Genomic DNA, 23,698 nt, shown 5'->3' on the forward strand with positions numbered 1-23,698 from the left:
TTATGGTTCAGTTTGAATTAATTTGTCTTTTTAGGAAGTAAGGTAAAAGGTTAATTTTTCCTCTCATAATTTCTATGGTCTGGTTATGCATTTCTCTAAAATTTATTGAAGCTTAACTCTGAAGCAGTGATGTCAGGAGGTGAGTCTTTTGGGAAGTAATTAGGTTATGAAGATTTTCATCCTTATAAACGAGGGCAGTGCCTCATAAAGAGGCTGAGGAGCCCTCTGGATCTTCATTGTGATTCTGTGGATACATCTGTGGTAGGACCAACTATGATTAGCAAGCAGAGCCATGGAAAGTAAATCTAAGTTACTTACAAATTACCTATAAGGTGTATTTTTTTTAGTAGTATTGATAATCAGTGTCATCTAGTGTTTCATTATTATTTTTTTCATAAACACTTTTTTCTCTGATCTATTATCTGGGCATTTTTGAGGTTCTTCTCTATTCTTGACTTACATATATTTTCTGGTTGCCAATAAATGACATGTTGCATGCTGGGTAATGTTTGGTATAGAACCTTTTAATATAGTCCTGAATATTCCTTTTGTCTTAATTTCTATTGCTGTAGATTTTACTTCTATATATTTAATATTAATATAAAATATTGTAGAAGCATGTCTGTACATCTATCATTTATTTAAAGTTTGTGTGCATATACAGTACACAGTTTCTTATGTTACTTTTTTTCTTTTTCTTTTTGTAATTAACAGGGTACATTTAAGTTTAAAGCAGAGAGTGACCTTTTCCTTGCTGAGCATCATAAACTTTTACTGTATGATGGCAAACTCTCCAGTGCCATTGCTTTCACATACAACCCCCGAGCCACAGACGCCCAGCTGTGCCTCGAGTCGTCTCCTAAGGACAGTGCTTCGATTTTTGTTCACTCCCCACACGCACTGATGCTTCAGGTACTATCTCAGGCCTTTTCATGATATATCAAGTGCAAAAATCAGTGAATTATTGAGGTGTGTTTGTTAGCTTTATTAAACATGTGACATGCCATATTTTAGTTTCCTCTTATATTTCCTTTTTAATTGCTTTAGAAAAGAAATCATTGAAACCTTTACTGTGTTTTTGTGTTTTCCAAGGATGTAAAGGCAGTTTTAACACATTCCATCCAAAGTGCCATGCATTCAATTGGAGGGGTACAAGTTTTGTTTCCGCTTTTTGCACAGCTGGATTATAGGCAATATTTATCTGATGAGGTTGATTTGACTATCTGGTGAGTATTTTTGATTTCTTTTTCTTTTCTTTTCTTTTTTTTTTTTGATTGTTGTTTCTGAGAGAGGGTTTTACTGTGTAGCTCTTTTATCCCGCTGGCTTGCAGTTCACCGTGTAGCTCACCATAATCTCAAAACTTTCTTCCTTAGTTTTCAGGGAGCCAGGATCGCAGGTGTGCACCACCATGCCTGCTGGCCTTCTATTTTAATTTTATGTGAGAGTTACTTTTCATGATTATTGAACTGAGTAGTATTTTTTTGCCATTCATTTAGTTGTAGAATAACAATATTTTAGAGAAATTTATGTATAAATGATACTATAAACCTCCATTAATTATATCATTGTTGATGTAATTCTGATTTATTAGTAGAACATTTAGAAACTCCAAAAGCTTAATAAATGTTATTGAGTAAAGTTAACATGGTGATAATGGATTTATTCAAAATGTATATATTTTGGCTAGGCATGGTGATAAAGCCTTTAGTGCTAGAACTTGTGAGGCAGAGGCAGGCAGATCACTGTGAATTTTAGGACAGCCTGGTGTACACAGTGAGTTCTGGGACAGCAAGGGCTATGTGGAAACCTTTTTGCAAAATGGAAAAAGAATCAAAAACAACAAAACACACACACACACACACACACTCTAATATAATTTAAAAATTTGATAGTTTAGTTTGTTACTCATCCATTTATATAATTGAAAATAAAAAATCGTTAATGGTAGGCAAGGGGATTTTGTCTTTTTTTAAAAAGTATGTTGTATATTGGCATATTTTATATCCTGTGTTACAGGATTGAGTGTTAACAAAGGCAGAGGGATGTGAATTCTATGATAAATTGTAGAACATAGAGCTGTCTGAATTAATGAATTTTTTGTGGCTACATATTCCAGTGAAATCATGTATAATACAATGATTCTGTTAAATTTATTGAGAAATTTAAATGAGCTTTCCATTCTTTTTAAATATTTTCCTGCATGTGATATGACATCTATGACCATGTATCTTAACTGATGACGAGGTTATTATTCTTCATAGTATTTTTAGGCAACAAAATTACTTTATTTTTCTAAACAACAATCAGATCTAGCATTTTCTAGCTCTATTAAGTTAAATAATTTATTTGTGTCTTGGGGGCCTTGCTGTGTTACCCAAGCTGGCCTCGAACTTATGTACCTCCTGCCTTCTATGGCTAAGTGGTTGGGAATACAGGCGTGCTTCACAGCACCTGGTTTATTGGCTGTACTTGGACATATTTAATTACTCTCCACATAGTAGTAAGCTTACTAACTTGTTGTGGGCTGCTTTGGCGGGGATTCGCTTTCCTTCCTTTTTTTCCCCATGCAAACAGTGTCTTCTCAGTGGCATCGCTCTGCTGTGGAGCGTGAGGGTGACTGCCAGTCTTGCTGTCTTCTGTGATCTCTCCTAGGAGCCATGAAAAAGCAGTGACAGCTGATCCTACTTTTCTCCGTCCTTTTTGGCCTTCTCTAAATATTGTGGGTGGAGGAGAATGTTATATCCCCTGTACTTTTAAAATTCAAGGCTGAAGGATCATGATTTTCCTATAGAAAGAAGGAACAAACATGTTTATTTTCCCTTTGGTTTTGGAGGCAGGGTCTTGCTCTCTAGACCTTCAACTCCCAGCCATTTGCCTGCCAAGTGCTGGCATTAAAGGCATGCTCCTCCATGCCCGGCTGGCAACAGACCTCCTGCTCCAGTCTGGAGCCCTGCTGATTGGTAGTTTAAGGCATGTCCTGTTTACTGTTTTTATTCCTTTCTTTCAGTCCCTAACTCTTAAAAACTGAGTGTGCTTGATTATCTTGTTATGCTCACTCTTTTTTCTTTTTAAATAATATTTTTACTTATTCTTTGAAAATTTCATAGCTGTATATGACTAATACTCTTTGGATTTTGGAATAATGGTATTTATTTTTCTTTTTATCTAAGCTTTTTTCATAGGCTGTATTTTGATCACACTCATTCCCATCCTCTCCAGCTCCTCACCCACTCATCTGAATGTTCTTTCCCTCTCTCTCCTGAAAAACAAAGAAACAGAGAAACAAACAAACAAACAAAAAGATAGTAAAAATAAATAAGACCTTAGTGAGATTAAGAAAACAAAACAAAACAAGCAAACATACCAAACCAAACTGAAGGCAAAGAGCACATTAAACACATGGAGTCTTGTTTGTGTGGCTGGCTCCTGGGCATGGCCTGCTCTGGAGTGCAGCCGACATGCTCAGGGACATGCTGTCAGAGAACGCTTTCCCAGCAGCCGTCAGTTGCAGACAGCTTCTTGATGTAGGGTGGGATTTGTGTTCACCTTTTCTCAGTTCTGGGATTTTTTTTCTGGTTTGAATTTGTGCAGGCTACTTAAGCATGCTGTCTGTCATAGTGTCTGTGAGTTCATACATGTGTCCTCCCTGTTGTGTCTGGAAGACACAGTTTTCTTGACGTCATCTACCACTTCTGGTTCTTAGAGTCTTTGGACCTCTCTTCCACGTGGTCCCTGAGCCTTGAGGGGGAGGGGTTTGATAAAGACATCTCATTTGGAGCCGAGCGCTCTCTGCTCAGTGTCTGGTTGTGGGTGTTCAGAGACTTCTCTGGTGAGTGCTTAATGGTGCTCTCATCCCTTGGTATAACAATGTGCCATTAGGAGTAGTTTTATTATTATATTCCTATAGCAAAATGCCCCCCCAAGGTCCAAGACCTATCTTGTCTCAGGTTCTTAGCCTCGGTAGCAGTGTCAGGTATTGGTTTTATCTCTTGGAATGGACCTTATATCTAATGTAAAAAGTGGTTGGTCATTTCTAGAACATTTGTGCCACTGTTCACCAATTACCTTATAGGCAGAGTACTGCTGTAAGTTGTAGCCGGGTGATATTGATGATGACAAGTTCTCTCCCCTGCTTAGCTTGCAGAGGTTCTGTCAGCATCATGAACGTTAGTTAGTAGTGGTGAAGCTTCTGTTTGGACACTAGCTTTAATAGGGCACTGCTGTCACGTTGTGGAGAGTACTCTTGGCAGGGCCCCTTGGCTAGTGGCTCAACAAGATATAACCGGTTCCTGGCACTGGGAGTTTTATTGGTATCATAATATGTAGGAACCAGGCCCGACTGGGCTGCCTGCCTATCTTGCTGTTTCATGTCCTGTTTCCAGCAGTTTCCATGTCTGTGTTTATCTTGGTTAGCTAGTCATGTTTACTGCTCAGAGAACGCTCCCCTCTCCCTTCCTCGAGACTTTTCCTCCTTTGTGCAATCACCTCTTGAGGGATTTCACTTGGGAGGAGGATTCCTGCTTTGCGGCCCGTAAGAAGGCTCTTTGGAACTCTGGAATGGGAAGAATAAACTGCTGCCGCAGCTGCTGCTGCTGCGGCTGCTGTTCTCTTAGCACGAAGGACCCACTGTGTTATTGTGTGTGTGTGTGTGTGTGTGCGCGCGCGTGCGTGCGTTCGTGTGCATGAGTTAAATCCACAGTCCCTCGCCCTCGACTCTGCCCTTGACTCAGTACGGTGGTGGCGCGGGCGCCACAAGTGGAGGTCCCATCGAGATCAGGGAAAGAAGGGAGGAAGTTGACGGATCGCCCAGGGAAGCTGGCCAGCGCCTCAGGGAGGTAGGAAAAGGGCGTATTAGAAATAGGTGCCACAGGTTTGTCCACGGTTTTGGTGGATCAAGTAGTGAGATTGTTAGAGGATCAAGGCACCGGGATTAAGCATGAGAGTGTTAAAGATTTTATAAAAACAATAGAATTGAGTAGTCCTTGGTTTAATGGTATCGGGAGAGCTAAATATCCAAGATTGGGATCAGGTGAAGTCTGATCTCCAGAGGACTTTACGAAAGGAAGGGCCCAACAGTGTTCCTATCGCTACCTTTTCGTTATGGCGTCTTGTTAGAGATGTGCTTAGGAGCGAGGATGAGAAAATAAGAGAGCAGCTAGGAAGTTTGGAACTTGCCCTAAATGAAGTGCAGGAACTCATTTGTAGTTCAGCCTTGATAAATGAATATCCAATGATGGGTAAGACCATGGAACTACCTATTGACCTAAGACAGGAGGGTTTTGAAGTACAAAGCCTTTCCAATGACGGGTAAGATAGGAAACCAATGTCCTGGCAACCTAAGACAGGAGCTCATTTGTATTTTATATACAATACAACCAGGCCCGACTGGGCTGCCTGCCTGTCTTGCTGTTTTATGTCCTGTTTCCAGCAGTTTCCATGTCTCTGTTTATCTTGGTTAGCTAGTTGTGTTTACTGCTCGGAGAATGCGCCCCTCCCTTCCTCGAGACTTTTCCTCCTGTGTGTAATCACCTCTTGAGGGATTTCACCTGGGAGGAGGATTCCTGTTTGCGGCCCGTAAGAAGGCTCTTTGGAACTCTGGAGTGGAGAGAATAATAAACCGCTGCTGCAGCTGCTGCTGCTGCGGCTGCTGCTCTCTTAGCACGAAGGACCCACTGTGTTATTGTGTGTGTGCGTGCATGAGTTAAATCCGCAGTCCCTCGCCCTCGACTCAGTACCGCGGTGGCGCGGGCACCACAATAATATGTCTAATTGGAGCCGGCGTGGTGGCATAAGTTTTAATCCCAATACTCAGGGAGGCAGAGGCATGTAGATTGTTGTGAGTTCAAGGGCAGCCTTGTTTACTAAGCGGATCCAGGACAGCCAAGTTTACACAGGGAGACCCTGGCTCGAAAAAAAAATTAGTTGGGGCATTGTCTCTCTCATAATATGGTGACTTCATTTAAATTCATTTAGAAAGCTTCTACAGTAGTAGGTTTCCATATGGCTTTCAAAAGGCTTTAGTGTCAGTTGTCTCTCCTTTCTCTTGCCCTCCTGTTCTCTTCCCAAATTTTCCAGTTTCCCCTCTGTCTCTTTATAGCACCATATTTATTAAGATTTCAATACTTTGATGACACATAGACCTATTACTTGTTTTCAAATGTTCATTTTTTCTATGTAGTGCATTCTTGTCGTATTGTTTCTAAATTACCAATTTATGTGATAAAATATATGAAATATTGAGTGAATATTAATCCTACAGTAAGTATTTTTTGTTCTGAAATCATCTTGGAGATGGTTTTAGTAGAAATTGCCTCTATATGTTTCTGCTGGTTGAACTGAGGGCCTCACATATCCCAGGTAAGCATTCTTTTATTAAGCTACATTGTTGCTCTGAAACAGAAATTTTGATTAAGATAAATGGAAGGCTGTATGTGTTGAATGTAATATTTTCTTGTGCAATATTCTTTCTCAAACCATTGCCTTTTGTCTTATTCAGTACAACCTTGCTGGCCTTTATCATGGAGTTGTTGAAGAACTCAATTGCTATGCAGGAGCAGATGCTTGCTTGTAAGGGCTTTCTGGTGATAGGTTATAGCCTTGAAAAGGTAAAGTACAAAGCACTTTATTATTTTTATTATTAATTTGCAAACCATGTACTTGTTTTTCTATGTGGTTACGAAATTCTGTCTGCTAGACTGTTTCCTTTGCCTATAGAAAATTACTTAAGTTAAACTGTAATTTTGTTTTACCTTGCTTCCTGTTTTCTGTTACAGAAGTGTGGTAGTGAGCCTCATGGCATCTTTAACTTTGAGCATAGTTTGTGGACAACTTCTTTTTTGGTGTTGACAGCCTGTAATTTACTTACCTTCCTTTGAATTAGTAGTAACCTTTAAACTACTCTCCTCCTCCCACCCCCCACAGTCTTCCAAATCCCACGTCAGCAGAGCAGTGCTTGAACTTTGCCTTGCGTTTTCGAAGTACTTGAGCAACCTGCAGAATGGGATGCCCCTCCTGAAGCAGCTGTGTGATCATGTCCTTCTCAACCCTGCCATATGGATCCACACGCCAGCCAAGGTGATGCATGCTCATCCCGCTTTACCTCATTGCTAAGTCTTCTGTGTTTGGGAAAATCGACAGCTGTGAGAATTTTTTTTCCTTGTACATATTAATAGGTAGGGTTTCAGTGGATAACCAGTTTGGAATAAGCATAGTTTTTTGTTTTTCAGAAAAATTTGCCAGTCAATATATAGGCTTCTTTGTGAACTAATAGTGCTATGGCTTTATTTTTTTTGTGTGTGTGTGTTAAGGTTTTATTAGAGAGGGCTCCCCCCCCTTTTTTTTTTACTAAGTATAAATCAGAGGGTAGTTCCACTTTATTTTTCCTACAGTCTATAGCTCTATAGCTCAATTTTTTTTTGTAAATAGGTGCTTGTGTGTAGGCAGACACACACACACACACACACACACACACACACACACACACACACACAGATTCCCTGTCCCCATTTCACACTTCTCCCTCTTCCTGTTGTCTGCCTCTTCTGTGCACGCTTCAGCCAGTTTTATGAACTCTTGGGTTCATTTTACAGCCACAGCTGAAATGCCAACTTTTCTTGAAGGCATAATATAGTCGTCTCATTAAATGTTAATTTTAATATTAAATTACAGAAAATTCCTATGTGTTTGCCAGATGATTTTGTAGTACTTTGACAACAAAGGAGTATCCCTACTTGAACGTAAATAAGTTTGTTACTACAGAGTTTGTGGATGAAGTCATTAGCAAGCCCTGATCTAGCAGTTGTCCTGAAAACTTAGCAGCATTAATATTCAGTATAACTTGCAATAAAGTTTTTCCAAGTTGTATAATTATGTTCATCTATTTACAGTTTTTGTTAGAAATGGTGTTGTTTTAACCCCATGTTCCCGTTCCCCCTCCCCCATTGCCCGCTTGCTGTGTCTATCATGGCACATACTTACTCTAATTGTCAGGGAAAAATGTCTGCAGACTTTCTTTTCTGGGGTCATAATATCTTATTTTCAGCCGGCCTTTTCAAATGGTAAAGAGAAACACAGCTGCCGACTCTGATTGCCATTTGGAAATAATCAGAGGAGGCAGCTGGAGGCTGTAGCTTTTTATCTCCAGGTTAAATTTGACCTCTTTCTTTTCCATGACCCTTAGTCTTATTTCTTTTCAAAGATTGTTTCAAGTTACTTTAAAAATCTTTTACTAGACTTTTTTTTTTTTGTCTTACTAGCCAGCGTATTTGTAAGGCTTTGTGTCTCTTTTGAAGTTGTCAGAAAGTGTCTTATTACATACCTACTTGTACAGGACTGGGTTTTACTTTTATTACATGACTTCTCCATGTTTCTAATATTATCACACTTTCTTTCTTTCTTTATGATTTTTAATAAATTTCTTTAACTACCTTTTTAGAATTTATAATTGACTTGGTATTAGGTTATCATTCTGTCTGCTGTTTTCTGGGCATATCCTTAAAAAAAATTTATTTGCTCTTTTTTTATCGTAAACACAGCTATAGCAAAGGACAGATCCAGATTGTTTGACTGGCAGGTCATGCAGCTTGAAAGATGAGGGGAAGCTTTTTTTTAAAGAGCATAATACAGTGCATGTAAACCTGGGCTTACAGGGAGCACGCGAGCTTCATTAGAATCAGTGTAAATCCTTCGTTAGTTCCTGAAGTCAGAGTTGTAGGTGTGTGAGCGAACCTTTGCTTTGGAAAAGGACTGAGGGGCTCCTTATAGTTTCATTTCCCTTAGATCTGCTCAGCTGTAATCCTATAATGAGTTTAAAGAACTGTCAATTTTCTGTCTGCAGTGGTCTTTTTATTTTTATTTATTTTTTTAAAGTTTTTCGAAACAGGGTTTCTCTGTGTAGCCTTGGCTGTCCTGGACTTGATTTGTAGACCAGGTTGGCCTCGAACTCCCAGAAATTTGCCTGCTTCTGCCTCTCAAGTGGTGGGATTAAAGGTGTATGCCACCGTGCCTAGCTGCAGTGTTCTTTTGTTCACTCAAAAAGTATTTGTGGAATGATTACTTCATTCTGGGTAGTATTAGGGGTAGAGTGGTTAGCAAGACATGGCTTGATTCTAGTGACAAACATTGTTGCTGTATAGGTGTGATTAGATTGCTTTATGAGTGGATATGGTGAGGAAGGTTTGTTCCTGATTAGCATAGAGGTCTATACTTTCATTTATCAATGTATGTTGCTATTAAATATGATACACTTTCCTTGCCATACCATTCTTTTTGTTGTTATTGTTGTTGTTTTGTTTGTTTCTTTGTTTTTCGAGACAAGGTTTCTTTGTGTGGCCTTGGCTGTCCTGGACTGGCTTTGTAGACCAGGTTGGCCTCAAACTCACAGGCATCCACCTGCCTCTGCCTCCCGAATGCTGGGATTAAAGGCATGCGCCACCACCGCCTTACCATTCTTAACATTCTTTGTTTTTACCCACTTTTTTCTTTATTTACTTTGTTATTTAAGAATCTTGCTGTTAACACATATTTTGTTGTTATTTGTTATTTTTGAGACAGAGTCTAGCTTTGTAAGTCCTGGCTGGTGTTCGTCTGACTTTGTAGCCTGCAGGCTTCGAGCTCTTGATCCTCTTGCCTTGTCTCCCAGTTCTGGGATTACAGGTGAGCAGCCCCACACTGGGCTTTTGTTAGGCTCCAGACATGCTATTCTCATCAGATCCTTTCTTAGTCTCTCAGAATTCAGTTTTCTGTTATTTGCAGAGTGAGGTAATCTCACAGCTAGCCTTCAGCCTTTCTGCCAATTCCAGGTTTTATATTGTAGAAATTCAGATAGCTTCAGTAAGCTGGCAGTTGCCATAAGGACTCAATAGAGCAGTGCTTCCCAGTCTTGGCTGCTGGCTGAATCAGTGGAGGAAAGGGGGGTATGACTTAGGTCTCGTAATTAAAAGCAAGGATGTTTTCCAGGTCTTTTAATGCACAGGTAGGCTTGGAAAATGATTGTTCCAGATCTGTGGTACCAGTTTTTCAGCCACCATTTTTCTTGTTCGAAATTTCCTTTCCTTCCGTCTGCCTGCACTACTCCTTGCCCTCAAAGCCTCCTTCCTGCTTCTTGATTGACGAGGCTCTCCTTACAGATTCACTTTGTCTCTGTAGCTTCTCTGGCTCTGAAGTCACCATGGTAACAGCTGGTGCCACTTCATCATGTTTTACTTCACGACCTCTTGTTGTTGTTGTTGTTGTTGTTGCTGTTGTGTCCTTAAGGTGCTGGTGATTGAGCCCACTGCTGTTGCGCATGCTGTGCAAGTACTCTGCTGCTCAGCTGTCCCCAGCCCGGCCACAGTCTGTTCGTGTCTCAGTGTCTGCTTTTACAGCTTGAATTTTTGTGTAATCTTCATCTCCTTAGCTGTATTTTAGTGTGAGGGATTACTTACGGGTCATTATACTCCACAGTATAGTGCTAAAGAAGTTGAAGGATGCTATAGGAAGCCTTGTGTTGCTGTAGTGGCAGGTAGGTTGGGGCTGCCCATTTTAACATCAATTAATACACAAAAAATGTTACTATGAAACACATTAGCTGAAATCTCAGCATAGTTTTGATTTTTCTAAGCTGCAGTTGTCTTCCAAATGCCAGTTTTATCTGGTTCAGCATCACTGTTTTTAACACATTTACTAATCTGATTACTAATTAAATTTTAAAGTGGAATATAGTACATCTAAGAGATATGTACCTAATATTTGCTTCTTCAGAGAAATTCACAAGTAACAATGAGTCTCAGCAGAGGGTTGAAGATAAAAATGCCCAGTGTCCAGGAGGGTAATGTAAATGCGTGGGTGTAATTTAGTCTAAGGGGAGATTGTGTGTGCTGGACATACAGTTGTTCAGTTTGTAAGATATACTAACCACTGGCCAGAAAACGAACAGTTCATGACTGCAGCATGGGAGTGGGACAAGAGCAGTTCTGACTTTGTGCTACTGTAAGTATTGAACATAGCTGTTGCTGAGGTTTAGGATCATGATTTCATTGAAACTTTGTGTGGAGATGAAATGTGCTGTGGTGGGTAGGACTTATATTCCTATTATGATAAGAGCTTTTATTTGAAGTAAATATAGACATGTCTATTTTTATGTGTTTAGTCTTTTGGGTCATACCAGCCTTCTTTTTAAAAACCTGTGTGTGCGTGTATCTAAGTGTGTGCAGGTTCATGTTTGTCTGGAGTGCCCACGTGCGTGGGACCCGTGTGGCAGTAGAGGACATCCTCCACTGTGAGTTCTTACGTTTCACATTCTCCGAGACAGGATCTCTTGTTGTTCATCACTGCCCATGCCCGCTGACCTTCCAGTGTCCAGGGTTCTCCTGTCTGGGCCTCCGCTCTCCGTCTCTGTGTAGGAGTGCTGAGATGACAGACATAGGCTGCCATCTGTGTGGCCTTTCATTGGTTCTGGGGAGCCAAATGCAGTTTCTTAAACTTACTCACCAATCGCTTTCCTCACCAAGTATGTCATCCCCTGTCCTAGCTTCTATTGTTGTTCTGTTTTGTTTTGTTTCTCAGATAGTATTTCTCTGGGTAGCCTTGGTGGTCCTGGACTCACTTTGTAGACCAGGTTGGCCTCAAACTCACAGGGATCATCCTGCCTCTGCCTCCCAGAGTGCTGGATTACAGCCATGAGCCACCGCCATGTCTGGCTGCTTCAGTTTTTTTTTGTTTTTTGTTTGGTTTTGTTTTTGTAAAATACAGAAAGTATAATGTAGTCAAAATGATTATTTAAGGCCAGGCATGGTGGTATATACTATCAATTCTTAAATTCCAGCATCCAAGAGACAGAGGCAGGTGAATTTCTTTGCGATTGAGGCTACGTTGGTTTACATATTGAGTTCAAGACCAGCCAGGCACACATAGTGAGACCTTGTCACAAACAAACAAACAAACAAACAAGCAAGCAAGCAAACAAACAAATTCACTCACCTACTGACCCAAAATATACCACATAAGACAACTGGTTAAAGCAGACATTTATTATAAAGATATAGATGCTAGTGAAAAATTGGTGACTGCTAAATATGGGATAAATGAATTATTTCCATTGGATAAATATAGCAAAAAGTGACATGTGTTGGGATATTTATTTTATGAGGATTATGTGTGTGTGCTTGTGTGTTTTGATGTCTGATATGATGTCATCAAGCTCAGCATCTTACTTTTTGGAATAAATAAATAATCCAAACGTAATAGCCCGTGAGACTGATGCCAACGAGCTTCTTTGACCGTGTTCTTCATCTTGGTCTCGTAGGTTCAGTTGATGCTTTATACTTACCTGTCCACTGAATTCATTGGTACAGTCAACATATATAACACCATTCGGAGAGTCGGAACAGTGCTGCTCATCATGCACACCCTGAAGTACTACTACTGGGCCGTGAATCCTCAGGACCGAAGTGGCATCACCCCCAAAGGACTAGGTATCTTTCTGCTGTCTGAATGTCATGTTGTGCACATGGTAAATCAGGACACAAAAGAAACCATTAGATTTTTTTTCATTTTATTTTATGTGTATGAGTGTTTGCCTGCAAAAAGGTCTGTGTACCACATGTGTGCCTAGTGGTCTCAGAGGCTGGAAGAGGGCGTCAAAGCCCCTGGACCTGGAGTAGAAGGCTGTGAGCTGCTGTGTGGCTGCTGGGAATCAAACCTGGGTTTTCTGGAAGAGCAGCCAGTGTTCTTAACCTCAGAGCCATTTCTACAGCCCCTTGTTAGAGCAGCTTTTATTAATTTGTTGTAAATTGCTGCCACCAACATTGTGTTACTGTTGGGGAAGGGTGCTGCTGTTTTTTTAAATGAGTTGTTCGGGAAGCAAATATGACCAGGCTAGTTGTAACACATTGCCACTGAGAAAAACTAATTGCTTACTGGTATTGGTGCTGAGATAACCATAGTGAGAGTCATTGAATGTGGTTCTTACTGGAGATGGAGATTTCGTAGAAATGTAGGAGGTTTCTGTGTATAGTAAAGATGTAATGAAATTCTAAAATTTCAGTAATTGTTTTCTTTCATAATCAGGACAAGCAATGCAAGGGTGGTAATTTCTGAACATGTGGAAAGTTCATGGGGGAGGTCAAAGTAAAACTTTTTAAGTTTTGTAAAACCTACTCTAACTGGCTTATGTTAAAAGAGAGCTAATCAGCTGATAAAAAGAGGTGGTCACAGGTGCAAGTGGTGCAGGTGTTTGGAAAATGCTCAGAGCACCACGTTTGTCTCTACACATGACTGGCTCTTCTGTGTCAGATGTTTTCAGGAATTTACTCTCTTTGCAGTAGCAAGCAGCCAGTCTGCCTTTAAGTCTTCCTAACTGTAAAGAGCATCTCCCTGTATCAAGTATTTTCAAGTCTCTTTTGGTCTCTGTGTTGCTCAGTGGCTTGGGCTGATCCTATGCCTTAGTCTGTGACAGTTATTACACCAACAACCCCCACCTGGAGGTGCCTGACCTCCTCAGACATAGTCTGAGATGAGAGTGGGTTCTGTTCTTTGATCACGTTTAAAGACTGTTGCTTCAAATTATAAGTAGATGCCCAGGAGCCAGGAAACCATGTATTGCCGTTATTGTCAAAGGTTTGACTATACAGTGACTTAGAAAAGTAGGTTTTCTACTTTTTGTGCTACTTCATGTAACCTTCAAAGTAAATTTATTCTCTGAGAATAATGCATCTACAGCTGAGAAAGCTGCAAGGACATAACCCATGTGAACTGTTTAAGCTGGCAAGCAGTGGCACTTGTAGACTTAGTCCAGAGCTCCCTGACGGAGATTTCGTGCTGCTGTAGGACTTTCCCGAACTGGTCAATTGCTAGTTTCATGACCTGATCTTTATTTTATAAGTAACTAGTGACTTCAGGGAGTCTCACAGGTCAGTTGAGGGAGCTGGACAAATGTCATGGCTCTGGTCTGTTTAGCTTGTTAACTGTCTAGGAATTATCATGTGGAACACATTTTACACAATTTTCTTCCTGTTTTAATTGATCTGTTCAAGGTCATGGTGGTCCTGTGCTTTGGTGGTCTGGGCACTAGCTGTAAATAGTGATTACTGGGGAAACTGTAGAATTTATGAGGCAAACAGGTCCCAACTTGAGGTCTTAGAACAATAGTTATTTGGTTTCAGAAGGTTTGTACCTTGGAATTAGATGCTTGAGACATGAAAATTGACTTAATGTGAGCCATGTGTGACCAAGGACTTGCCCAAGTACTGGAGATGCCAGCGGGAGTCAGCATAACGTTTCTCTTCTTCACTAACAGTCTTGTGTGGCAAAGCAAGCTTTTTCTAAACGCTGAAAAGGGACAACAGTAGAAAAAGTTGTTTCATTCCCAATTTGCATAATAACATTTTACCGCCCAAAGTGTAAATTTTTCTTTTAAAATTTTTTTGTAATTTCTGTTATCTTAGTAACAAGCACTTTCAGAACAAAATATAAATATTATTATCAAGTACAAATTTTATCACATTTTTTGCTTTGAGATCTCACCTCTTTGAAGTATGAACTTATTTTTTTTGAAGTATGATCTTTAAAAAATTTTATTTTTAGCCAATATTTTATATTTATACAGTGTCTGTAGTTTGATTATATTCACTTCTCACTGGCATCTCTTTTCTCCTTCCACTTTCAGAGCTAGCAGACAATATAATCTGTTTTGTGCTTTTGGAGTACTGTATATACAGTTGAATATGAAAGCAAATGCTTGCCTTTCAACAGGTAGAAAAGGGGAAAGTCTCTCTTTAGAAGATTGGCATTTGTGATTGTGTGTGTGTGTGTGTGTGTGTGTGTGTGTGTGTGCGCGCTTGCTTGTTTGAGACAGGCTCTCACTATGCAGCCTTGGCTAGCCTAGAACTCCATCTGTAGAGCAGGCTGGCCTCAAACTCAGAGATTCGCCTGCTTCTGTTTCTGAGTGCTGGGTTTAAGGCTTGTGCCACCATGCTTAGCTCTCCGTTTCTTTTAAACAAACGGAAAACGGCTTGGTAATGAAAGCCTTGCATTTCAGTTAGCCTTAAGAGCTATGAAATACTAATTGTGCATGTCTTTAAAGATGGACCAAGACCCAATCAGAAAGAAATACTTTCTCTGCGAGCGTTCTTACTGATGTTCATCAAGCAATTAGTAATGAAGGTAAGTTTGTTTCTTCCCCCGCCCCATGCTCCATGTCACAGCTGATAATTGTACATAAAATGTAGTCTCTGCTTGTTTATTCTTTGCCATTCAAATAAGACAGAACTTTGTTGAGAGACATTGTTTTCATATTCTGTGTTTCATTCTAGTTTCTTCTGGGTATACATAAATTACTGCAGAATTAAAGTTTGGCAGTTTTAATATATGTTACATACATTTCTATGAGAATTCAGGAGTATTTGTCTTTTCATCTGGCAAATGTTTAAAGCCCCCATTTAACCCTAGGTTCTGTACTTGCCTGTATGGTGCAGTGGCCAACAAAACTCCTAAGTAAGATTTCATTTTCAGGGGTCCTTGTACGTGGCACTCAGACTTTGAGAAGCAGAATTTTTAATATAAATATAACAGAGATTTATCAGCCTTTAGAAGTGATGACATTTGTATGCCTTTTTATTATAAATAAAATAAAGTCTAATATTTTAAAAAAGAGATCTTGATTTTATAAAATAGCAGTCTTCGGATTTTTTTTTTTTTTGCCAATATGTTATTGTTTTCTTTCTTTCCTTCCTTCCTTCCTTCCTTCCTTCCTTCCTTCCTTCCTTCCTCTGTTAAGAGAGTCTCATATAGTGCAGGCTGTCTTTGAACTCACTGTGTAGTCTAGGATGGTTTGAATTTCTGATTCTTTTGCTTGTACCTTCTAGGTGCTAGGGTTCCTGGCTTGTGCAGTATTTTCTCACCATTTTACTCCTTATTCTTTATGCTGCGGTACCTTATTAGCTGTCACATTAGGTTTGGAAAGAGACATGTCCTTTGATTTCTGTAGAGTCTTCAGATTGTATGTCTTTTGTGCTTCCTCAAAATTTTATTTTAAATTTAGATTTTTGTGTTAGTTTTAAAGTCATAGCAGCTGGAGAGCTTGACTAATCTATGTATGGCTTCTGATTTTAAAAATGATTTTTATGTGTAATGCCAAGATATGTGTGTTATGTTTCTGAAGGACTCTGGAGTAAAGGAAGATGAGCTACAGGCCATTCTTAATTACCTGCTCACTATGCATGAGGTAATACTCTAATTTCTCATTTGAGGATAATAATAATAATAATAATAATAATAATAATAATAATAATAATAATAATAATAATAATAATAATTTTTTGTTTCTTTTTGAGACAGGGTTTCTCTGTGTAGCTTTGGTTGCCCTGCACTTGTTTTGTAGACCAGGCTGTCCCAAAACTCATTGAGATCTGGGGAATTTTATTTTTTCAAGCTGCATTAGGGATGGTTTTTAAAAGTAAAAAAAACAATCAAGGAAATTTTTACTAATTACTTCACTGTTATGGAGAATAAATCTCTATTTAATGCTAATGAATTGTCATTTTAATGTTTTTATTGCCATAGTATAGTTCTGTGAAGCATCATAAAATGCGAGTTTATTTAGTGAATAAAGTACACTAAAGTCTATAGTTAGGAACCAGTATAACAAAGAAAAAAGTAGACTTGAAAATGATTGGATTTAAAATTTGTAACACATTCTAACTGTTTTTTGCATGCTTGGATATTTTGTATAAACAGTTCACATTTGTAATAGAGTTAAAATTGCTTGAAAATTAAATGGGTTCAGATATCTCTTTTATCTTTAACTAAACTATTTATTTATTTAATGAGTTTATGCATTTTGCTGACATGTATGACTCCTGTATGTTCCTGGTGCCTGTGAAGGCCAGAAGAGGGCATTAGATCCCTGGATACTGGTCGTGAGCTGACATGTCGGTGACAACGGCAAAAACCAATTCATTAAGTCAGATACTCTATTTCTGTAGAATATGCTGCAGGGATATTATGATATAGTATAGCATAAAAGCCATTTTATCTCTCTAAGAAAATCTCTGGCTTTTTTTTATGATCTATACTTAGTTGTTTCTTTCATAAATTAATTAGTTATTAGTTAATTAACTTTACAACCTGGTAGGATGATATGAGCTTTGAACTGTATATTTAAGGTATAATTATAAGTAAATGTTTTACTTATAATTAAAATATTTAAAGAATACCATTTATTCAAAACTGGTATATTATAGATTTTCCTACTTATTTATTTAAAGTTGAAACTTACATTGTTTCAGAAGTACTTAGTATTTGGAGAGTTGATTTTCTTCATTTTATTTTTAATTTATTAAAATAATTCTAGGACGACAATCTAATGGATGTCTTACAGTTGCTTGTTGCATTAATGGCAGAGCATCCAAACTCCATGATTCCTGCTTTTGACCAAAGGAATGGGTTACGGTAAGAGTTAGCATTTGGAGAGTTCTAATCATATTTAATATAAAACATTTCATTGGAAATGCTAGATTCTTAAATGTGAGACATTATTTGATTCTAGGTTATAAAAAAGAGTTTATTGCAGGAAATAATTTAAGATTTTTAACTCGATTAAAATTAAGATTATTTTATGATTTTTTTTGCAAATGAGTCTTAAGTTCTCTTATTACTCTATTTTTTATGCATATACTATTAAATGCAGCAGTTTACCTAGAGAGATGCTATCTTTTTTTTTTCTCTCTCCTTATTCTTTAGACAGGGTAGATTAGACTGGTCTTGAATTTACTGTGGTCCCTCTGCTCTTATATCTCGAGGACTGGGATTAAAGGTGTGCACCATCTGGGCTGGAGATGGCTCAGAGGTTAAGAGTACTGCTCTTCCAGAGGTCCTGAGTTCAAATCCCAGCAACCACATGGTGGCTCACAACTATCTGTAATATGATCTGATGCCCTCTTCTGGCCTGCAGGTGTACCTGCAGGCAGAGCACTGTATACATAGTAAATAAATTAATATTAAAAGAAGAAAAGGTGTGTGCCACCAGCTTGATTCTATCTTAATTTTTAAGTTAACATAAAATTCTAATTTTTGTCTTTATAGTAAGTATTTTTGTAGAAAAGAATGCTGTTCTAAACCATTTGATTTTTACTTTTGTGTTTACTTTATTCATATATCAGAAAGCTTTTAGTGTTCTTTTAAGATTAAAGTAATTTTATTTTTGAGAATTTATTATAAACTTCATCCTTTTAGTTGTGGTTTTAAGTCTCTTTTAGTTTTGGAATTATTTCATTTAATTAAAAATTTTTATTATTTTAAAAATTATTGGGTTTTTGTTTCATTGTATGTATTTTTAACTATTTCTTTGACACTTTGATATATGTATAAAATACACTTTAATTACTCTCATCTCATTCTTGTCAGTCTCCCCTTCTCCCTAAGAATTCTGCTCCCACATTCATGTCTTTTTGTTTGTTTTGTAATTTACTGGGCCATCCGTGTCTCTGTAGTTGTGGAATATGCATAGTTTTTGGTTGGATTCACAAGTGGATATAACCTGAAGACAGTGACTACCTCTCTTCCAGAATTTTCTGTAGCCAGTAGTTCAGCAGGGAGAGTTGGGGTCCCATGACTCTTCCCTATCCATAACTGATTGTTGACAGGCTCTCCTTGGAGCCTGGGAGGGTAATGAAAGCTGCTGTGCCAGACCCAGAAGATGGCATTTTAAAGCCTTCTCCCTGTCTTCCAGCTCCTAAATTTTTTCCCTATCGTCTTCTGTAATGTTCCCTTGAACTTTCGAGTGTGTGATATAAACGACTTATTTATGTGCTCAACAGCCACCTTTTCTCAGCATCTTGAGTAGACCTGAGTCTCTACAGTCACAACCACTCTGCAAAGAGAGGCATTTGTCTCTGGGTAAAAGCATCGATATTTTAAAAGACAGATTGACACCATGTCAATTTGACTTTACAACAGTAGTAAGTTCCCCACTAGGGCCTGTGGCTTTCCTAGCCATATATCTCTAGTTAGGGTTACAGTACATGCTTGGGTTTTCTCCCTATGTAGCCCAAATTTCATGGTGATCCTTCCTAACTTAGCTTCCTGAGTGCTGGGGTTGCAGGCATATACTACCACACCTAATAATCAATTAGTTTTAAAAACTAAAATGTACTACCTAAATATGTCTTTTCTGATGATCACACAGGACTAGCCCATTCTTTTATTTTTCATGGTGATAATAATTATTTATAAACTTACAAATGTGCTACCTTTAAACAGTTTTTAAGCCAGGTCTATACAGTAAGATTAGCATATATGTGTGGGCCTCAGGAGTCACTCGTGTGTTTTGGAAATTTTAGTTAAGTCTGATTTGTTTTCACTGGAAGGATCTGTAGATCCTTAGATCTATAGATAAGTGAGTTTTAGATGTCAGAAATGCATATTGAATATACTTGTATATTATTTGAAATAAGTTTGTAATGATATTAACATTGAAAATTATATTTAGACTAGTTTTTTCTTAATTTTTATTTATTCAGTGTTATCTATAAACTTTTGGCATCAAAAAGTGAAGGAATCAGAGTACAAGCACTCAAGGCGCTGGGCTATTTTTTAAAACATCTGGCCCCAAAGTGAGTATGCATAAAATCTAAAATCAACTGTTGTATATTAAATATTTAAAGCTTTGGAATAATATTTCCATTCTGTGGTTCCTTTAGTTACTTTTTTTGTTGTCATGCTGATTACTTAATTTTTATCCATAAATTGCTATGTGAATTTATTGCCATTATTGCACATTTTATACATACAACTGGGGCTGGAGAGATGGCTTAGTGGTTAAGAGCATTGTCCGCTCTTCCAGAGGTCCTGAGTTCAATTCCCAGCAACCACATGGTGGCTCACAGCCATCTATAATGTGATCTGATGCCCTCTTCTGGCCTGTAGGCAAAGCACTGTATACATAATAAACAAACAAACAAACAAACAATTCTTTAAAGATACAATTGGACAAGAGTATTTAGGTTCTGATATGCAGATTACTTAAGTTATTTACGTGTCGGGTTTTCATGAGAATTAGTGTGAATGCATTGAAGGCTTCATTTTGGTGAACTGAGACGCCCTGTGCATTATCTGTATCATTTACCTTGATACAGTCACCCAGATGTGACAACCAGCATATTCTATCTGTTGCTACAGTTTGGAAATAGAACAAACAGGCAGTAGTAAACTGCAGTCTTTATGAACCCAGCTGCTACCTGCATGTGAATTTTATTACATCACATCCACGTTATTTGCATACCAGGGTATATTTTCATGGTCTAAAGGCAATGCTGAGATATGATAGAGACCATATGATCCTGAAGATTTTGTGGGTTTTTTTTTTTTTTTTTTGGTGTTTTGATTTGTTATCTTGAGACAGGGATTCTTTGGCTGTTCTGGACTTGCTTTATAGACCAGGCTGGCCTTGAACTCACAGAGATCCGCCTGCCTCTGCCTCCTGGATTGCTGGGATTACGGGCGTGTGCCTCCATGTCCATCTGATCCTCAAGATCTTAAATATTTACCGTGTAGAAAAAGTTTGCTAATCCTATGGTAGAATTAAAGTATGTGGTTTCTAGTTTTAAAGTTTATGCCTGGAATGTTAATTTTAGTGCACATCTTTCTAGTTCAGTTTCTTAAATTATTCACATTTTTTCCCTTTACATTGTGATTCTGAGGCATTCATGTGCCTCAGATCATTGTCCCTAGTAGGGCCCAGAGCTGGCAGATAGCAGCAACTGATAATTGCTCTCAAGAATTTAGTTGAAGTTTTTGTTCTGGTGTAACATAGTTCATTTCTTTTGCCTCATGAACTTCAGTTATGCTTGTACTGTGATTAGCATAGAAAGTTCTGGGTTGGAAAATGTGAGAGTAATTGAGTTGGAATTTACAATCAGAAAAAAATGTGTTTCCTCTATCTATTTGTGAACCCCCAAACTTCATCATGTGACTCCTTTCATGTTGTCTTAGGAGAAAAGCTGAAGTCATGCTTGGGCATGGATTGTTCTCTTTGCTAGCGGAGAGACTCATGCTTCAGACAAATCTAATCACCATGACCACGTATAATGTTCTGTTTGAGGTAAGAGTGTAGTTTGAATTTAATTACTAATTTATTATGAAAGTGTCAGTATAATTGTCAGCGTTTAAATAAAATGAGATCATTGGCTTATAATGTGTCACCTTTAAATTATTTATATAAAGGTAATATGGCTGCATTTTCAAAGTTTATTATTTATGAATTCCTAAATAATCTAGTTATCCCTATTTTGTGTTTGTTTCACTGTGTTGACTATTTGATATTTCATTTTATAATGAAGTAAAAATGTCACTATGGTGTTAAAGATATTATGTGTCTAATATATTTAGCATTGAAAATACAGGATTATAAGAAGTTTTACTTTTGAGACAGCATCACATTCTGAAGCTCAGGCTGTTCCAGGATGTAGGTCTGTAGCCAAGACAGGCAGTACAGTCTTGGCAAATCTCCTGCCTCAGTCTCCCTAGAGCTGGGATAGCAGGTGTGAGCCCCGTGCCCAGCGGCACACTCTGAGCTTTAGTACTGTGCTTAGAGTTCCTTGGTGGCTTTGCTCAGCCAGCGGTTGTGCTAAGGAGCCTGTTGTTTACCTTTGCAGATTCTTATAGAGCAGATCTGTACTCAGGTGATACACAAACAGCATCCAGACCCTGACTCCACAGTGAAAATACAAAACCCTCGTACGTATTTTATACATTTTACTTTTTCTGCTTTAAAAATAAAGTCTGTATGAAAACACAAAAGTTAATATTATTTAAACAAGTAAATATTTTCTTAAGGAATGATCGCAGGTTTTATTTATGCTTTTGTTGAATGTTACACCAAATTGGTGTTGTTATTTGACTTATATAAAGGTTTAGAATTGTATTTATATGGTTTGGTTTAGTTTTTTTCCCCCTGACTTTTTTCAGGAAAGTTTCTATTATGTTATTTAGTAATGAAAAGTTAAATTACATAAACAATGGGGGACAGTTTTTATTCCAAAGTACTGCCATTATAGGAATGCCAACGTTGATATGGGAACACAGTTCTATTTAACTTAGAATTCTTACACACTGGACATGTTCATTTCTCGTCTTCTTTTTAAGATCATGTCATCAGAGTAACTAGTTAGAAGACTTTTGAAATTTCAGTTACATTTTATATGGGGAGTAATTCTAAAATTAAGTTAGTTGCCCTTTGTGTTTCTGGGTATAGTGTCCTACATATACATATATCATTAAAAACAATAACTTAAACTTTTTAATTTTAATTTTTATTTATTTATTTATTTATTTTTTGAGACAGGATCTCTCTATGTAGCCCTGGCTATCCTGGAACTCACTCTGTAGACCAGGCTGGCCTCAAACTCAGAGACTTGCCTGTCTCTGCCTACTGAGTGCTGGGATTAAAGGGGTGCACTACCACTGCCTGGGCCATCATATCAATTTTAAAAGCATGAAACTTGGAAGTGCAGTTTCCTCTGCTTTCCAAGTCATACGATGCCATTTATTGTTCAGGGTAAAAAGGGAATAATTAAAATGTAGGAATTGTAGAATATTTTATCAACTTAGAACATACTGCTCTAACATAGTAGCCGAGACTGGATAATTCAAAAGAATAGAATTTACTTTAAAAAATTTTTGTATGCTCAGAGGTCCAAGCTGAAGGTTCCTTTATTTGGTCTGGCGAGGGCAGCTCTGCCCACTAAGGAAGACAGAGCAGGCAAGTTGAAAGTTGCCCTGGAGCCTTTATTGGAGAGCCCTGCAAGGCCTGATGACTTTTAAAGATCCCACCTCTTAGCCTTGTCACATGGGTAGTAGCACTTGCATTTTAGAGAGGACCCATTGAAACATACATACTGTTTGACCTTTTACTGTTTAACTGACCGACTCAGGGAACACAGTCAGTATCACGTGCTTCAAGATACAGTTCCCCTGGCGCTGGAGACGGTGGCCCAGTGGTCAGGAGCGCAGACTTTGGGCCCAACTTTGAAGAGAATGAGAAGTATCTGCATTCTGATGTGGAAATCCTATGGCACTGTTGAATGTGTTTCATTTTTTATATAGGTTTAAAACTTCTTTTCATAAAGGAAAAGCTGTGTGTATATCATAAATTATTATGCAGCATGAGAACTTATTCTTTTTTCTCCTTAAGATTTTGAATATAGTGGGAATTTTTAGTTATTTTTCAAGATCCACTTTACTCTTTGGCGAAGACTAAGTGTTTTGTTTGTTTATAATTTAAATGTATTGTTGGACTGTATGACTCTGGCGGGGGTGCAGCTCAGGGGTCGGGCACTTGCTTCATCATGTCGAGGCCATTTGTTGGAGAGGAGAGGCCATGAACGCGACATTAAACCATTGTCCCGTTTATACATTCTTTTTGTTGTTGTTCTTGTTGTTTTGTTTTTAAGACAGGGTTTCTCTGTGTAGCTCTGGATGTTCTGGACTCACTGTGTAGACCAGGCTGACCTCGAACTCACAGAGATCCAGCTACCTCTGCCTCCTTGGTGCTGGGATTAAAGAAGTGCGCCACCACACCTGGCTTGTTTATAAGTTCTTTCTAATAAATATAAGTTCTTTTTCTATAAATTTAAAAATTCTTTATAATAAATTTTAAGTTAGCACATTTCCCCAATTTTTGTAAAATGTTTTTAGTAGACATTCATGAAGATAAGCTCAAGA

General features: G+C 38.2%; 1 protein-coding gene across 5 annotated transcripts in view; it reads left to right on the forward strand.

Annotated features, from left to right (window-relative positions):
* LRBA (LPS responsive beige-like anchor protein) overlaps positions 1-23,698 on the forward strand; it is a 539,428-nt gene that overhangs the window by 72,013 nt on the left and 443,717 nt on the right. For all 5 annotated transcript variants that reach the window (XM_084768541.1, XM_084768543.1, XM_084768544.1 and 2 more), the window contains 11 exons: positions 715-912; positions 1,093-1,226; positions 6,498-6,606; positions 6,923-7,075; positions 12,285-12,453; positions 15,063-15,142; positions 16,140-16,202; positions 17,331-17,428; positions 19,498-19,590; positions 20,969-21,077; positions 21,631-21,712. In XM_084768541.1, coding sequence (XP_084624667.1) covers positions 715-912; positions 1,093-1,226; positions 6,498-6,606; positions 6,923-7,075; positions 12,285-12,453; positions 15,063-15,142; positions 16,140-16,202; positions 17,331-17,428; positions 19,498-19,590; positions 20,969-21,077; positions 21,631-21,712 — 1,288 coding nt within the window. The remainder of the gene's footprint in view (positions 1-714; positions 913-1,092; positions 1,227-6,497; positions 6,607-6,922; positions 7,076-12,284; positions 12,454-15,062; positions 15,143-16,139; positions 16,203-17,330; positions 17,429-19,497; positions 19,591-20,968; positions 21,078-21,630; positions 21,713-23,698) is intronic.

This window comes from Acomys minous (assembly GCF_964271855.1).
Source record: "Acomys minous genome assembly, chromosome: 19".
Lineage (NCBI taxonomy): Eukaryota > Metazoa > Chordata > Mammalia > Rodentia > Muridae > Acomys > Acomys minous.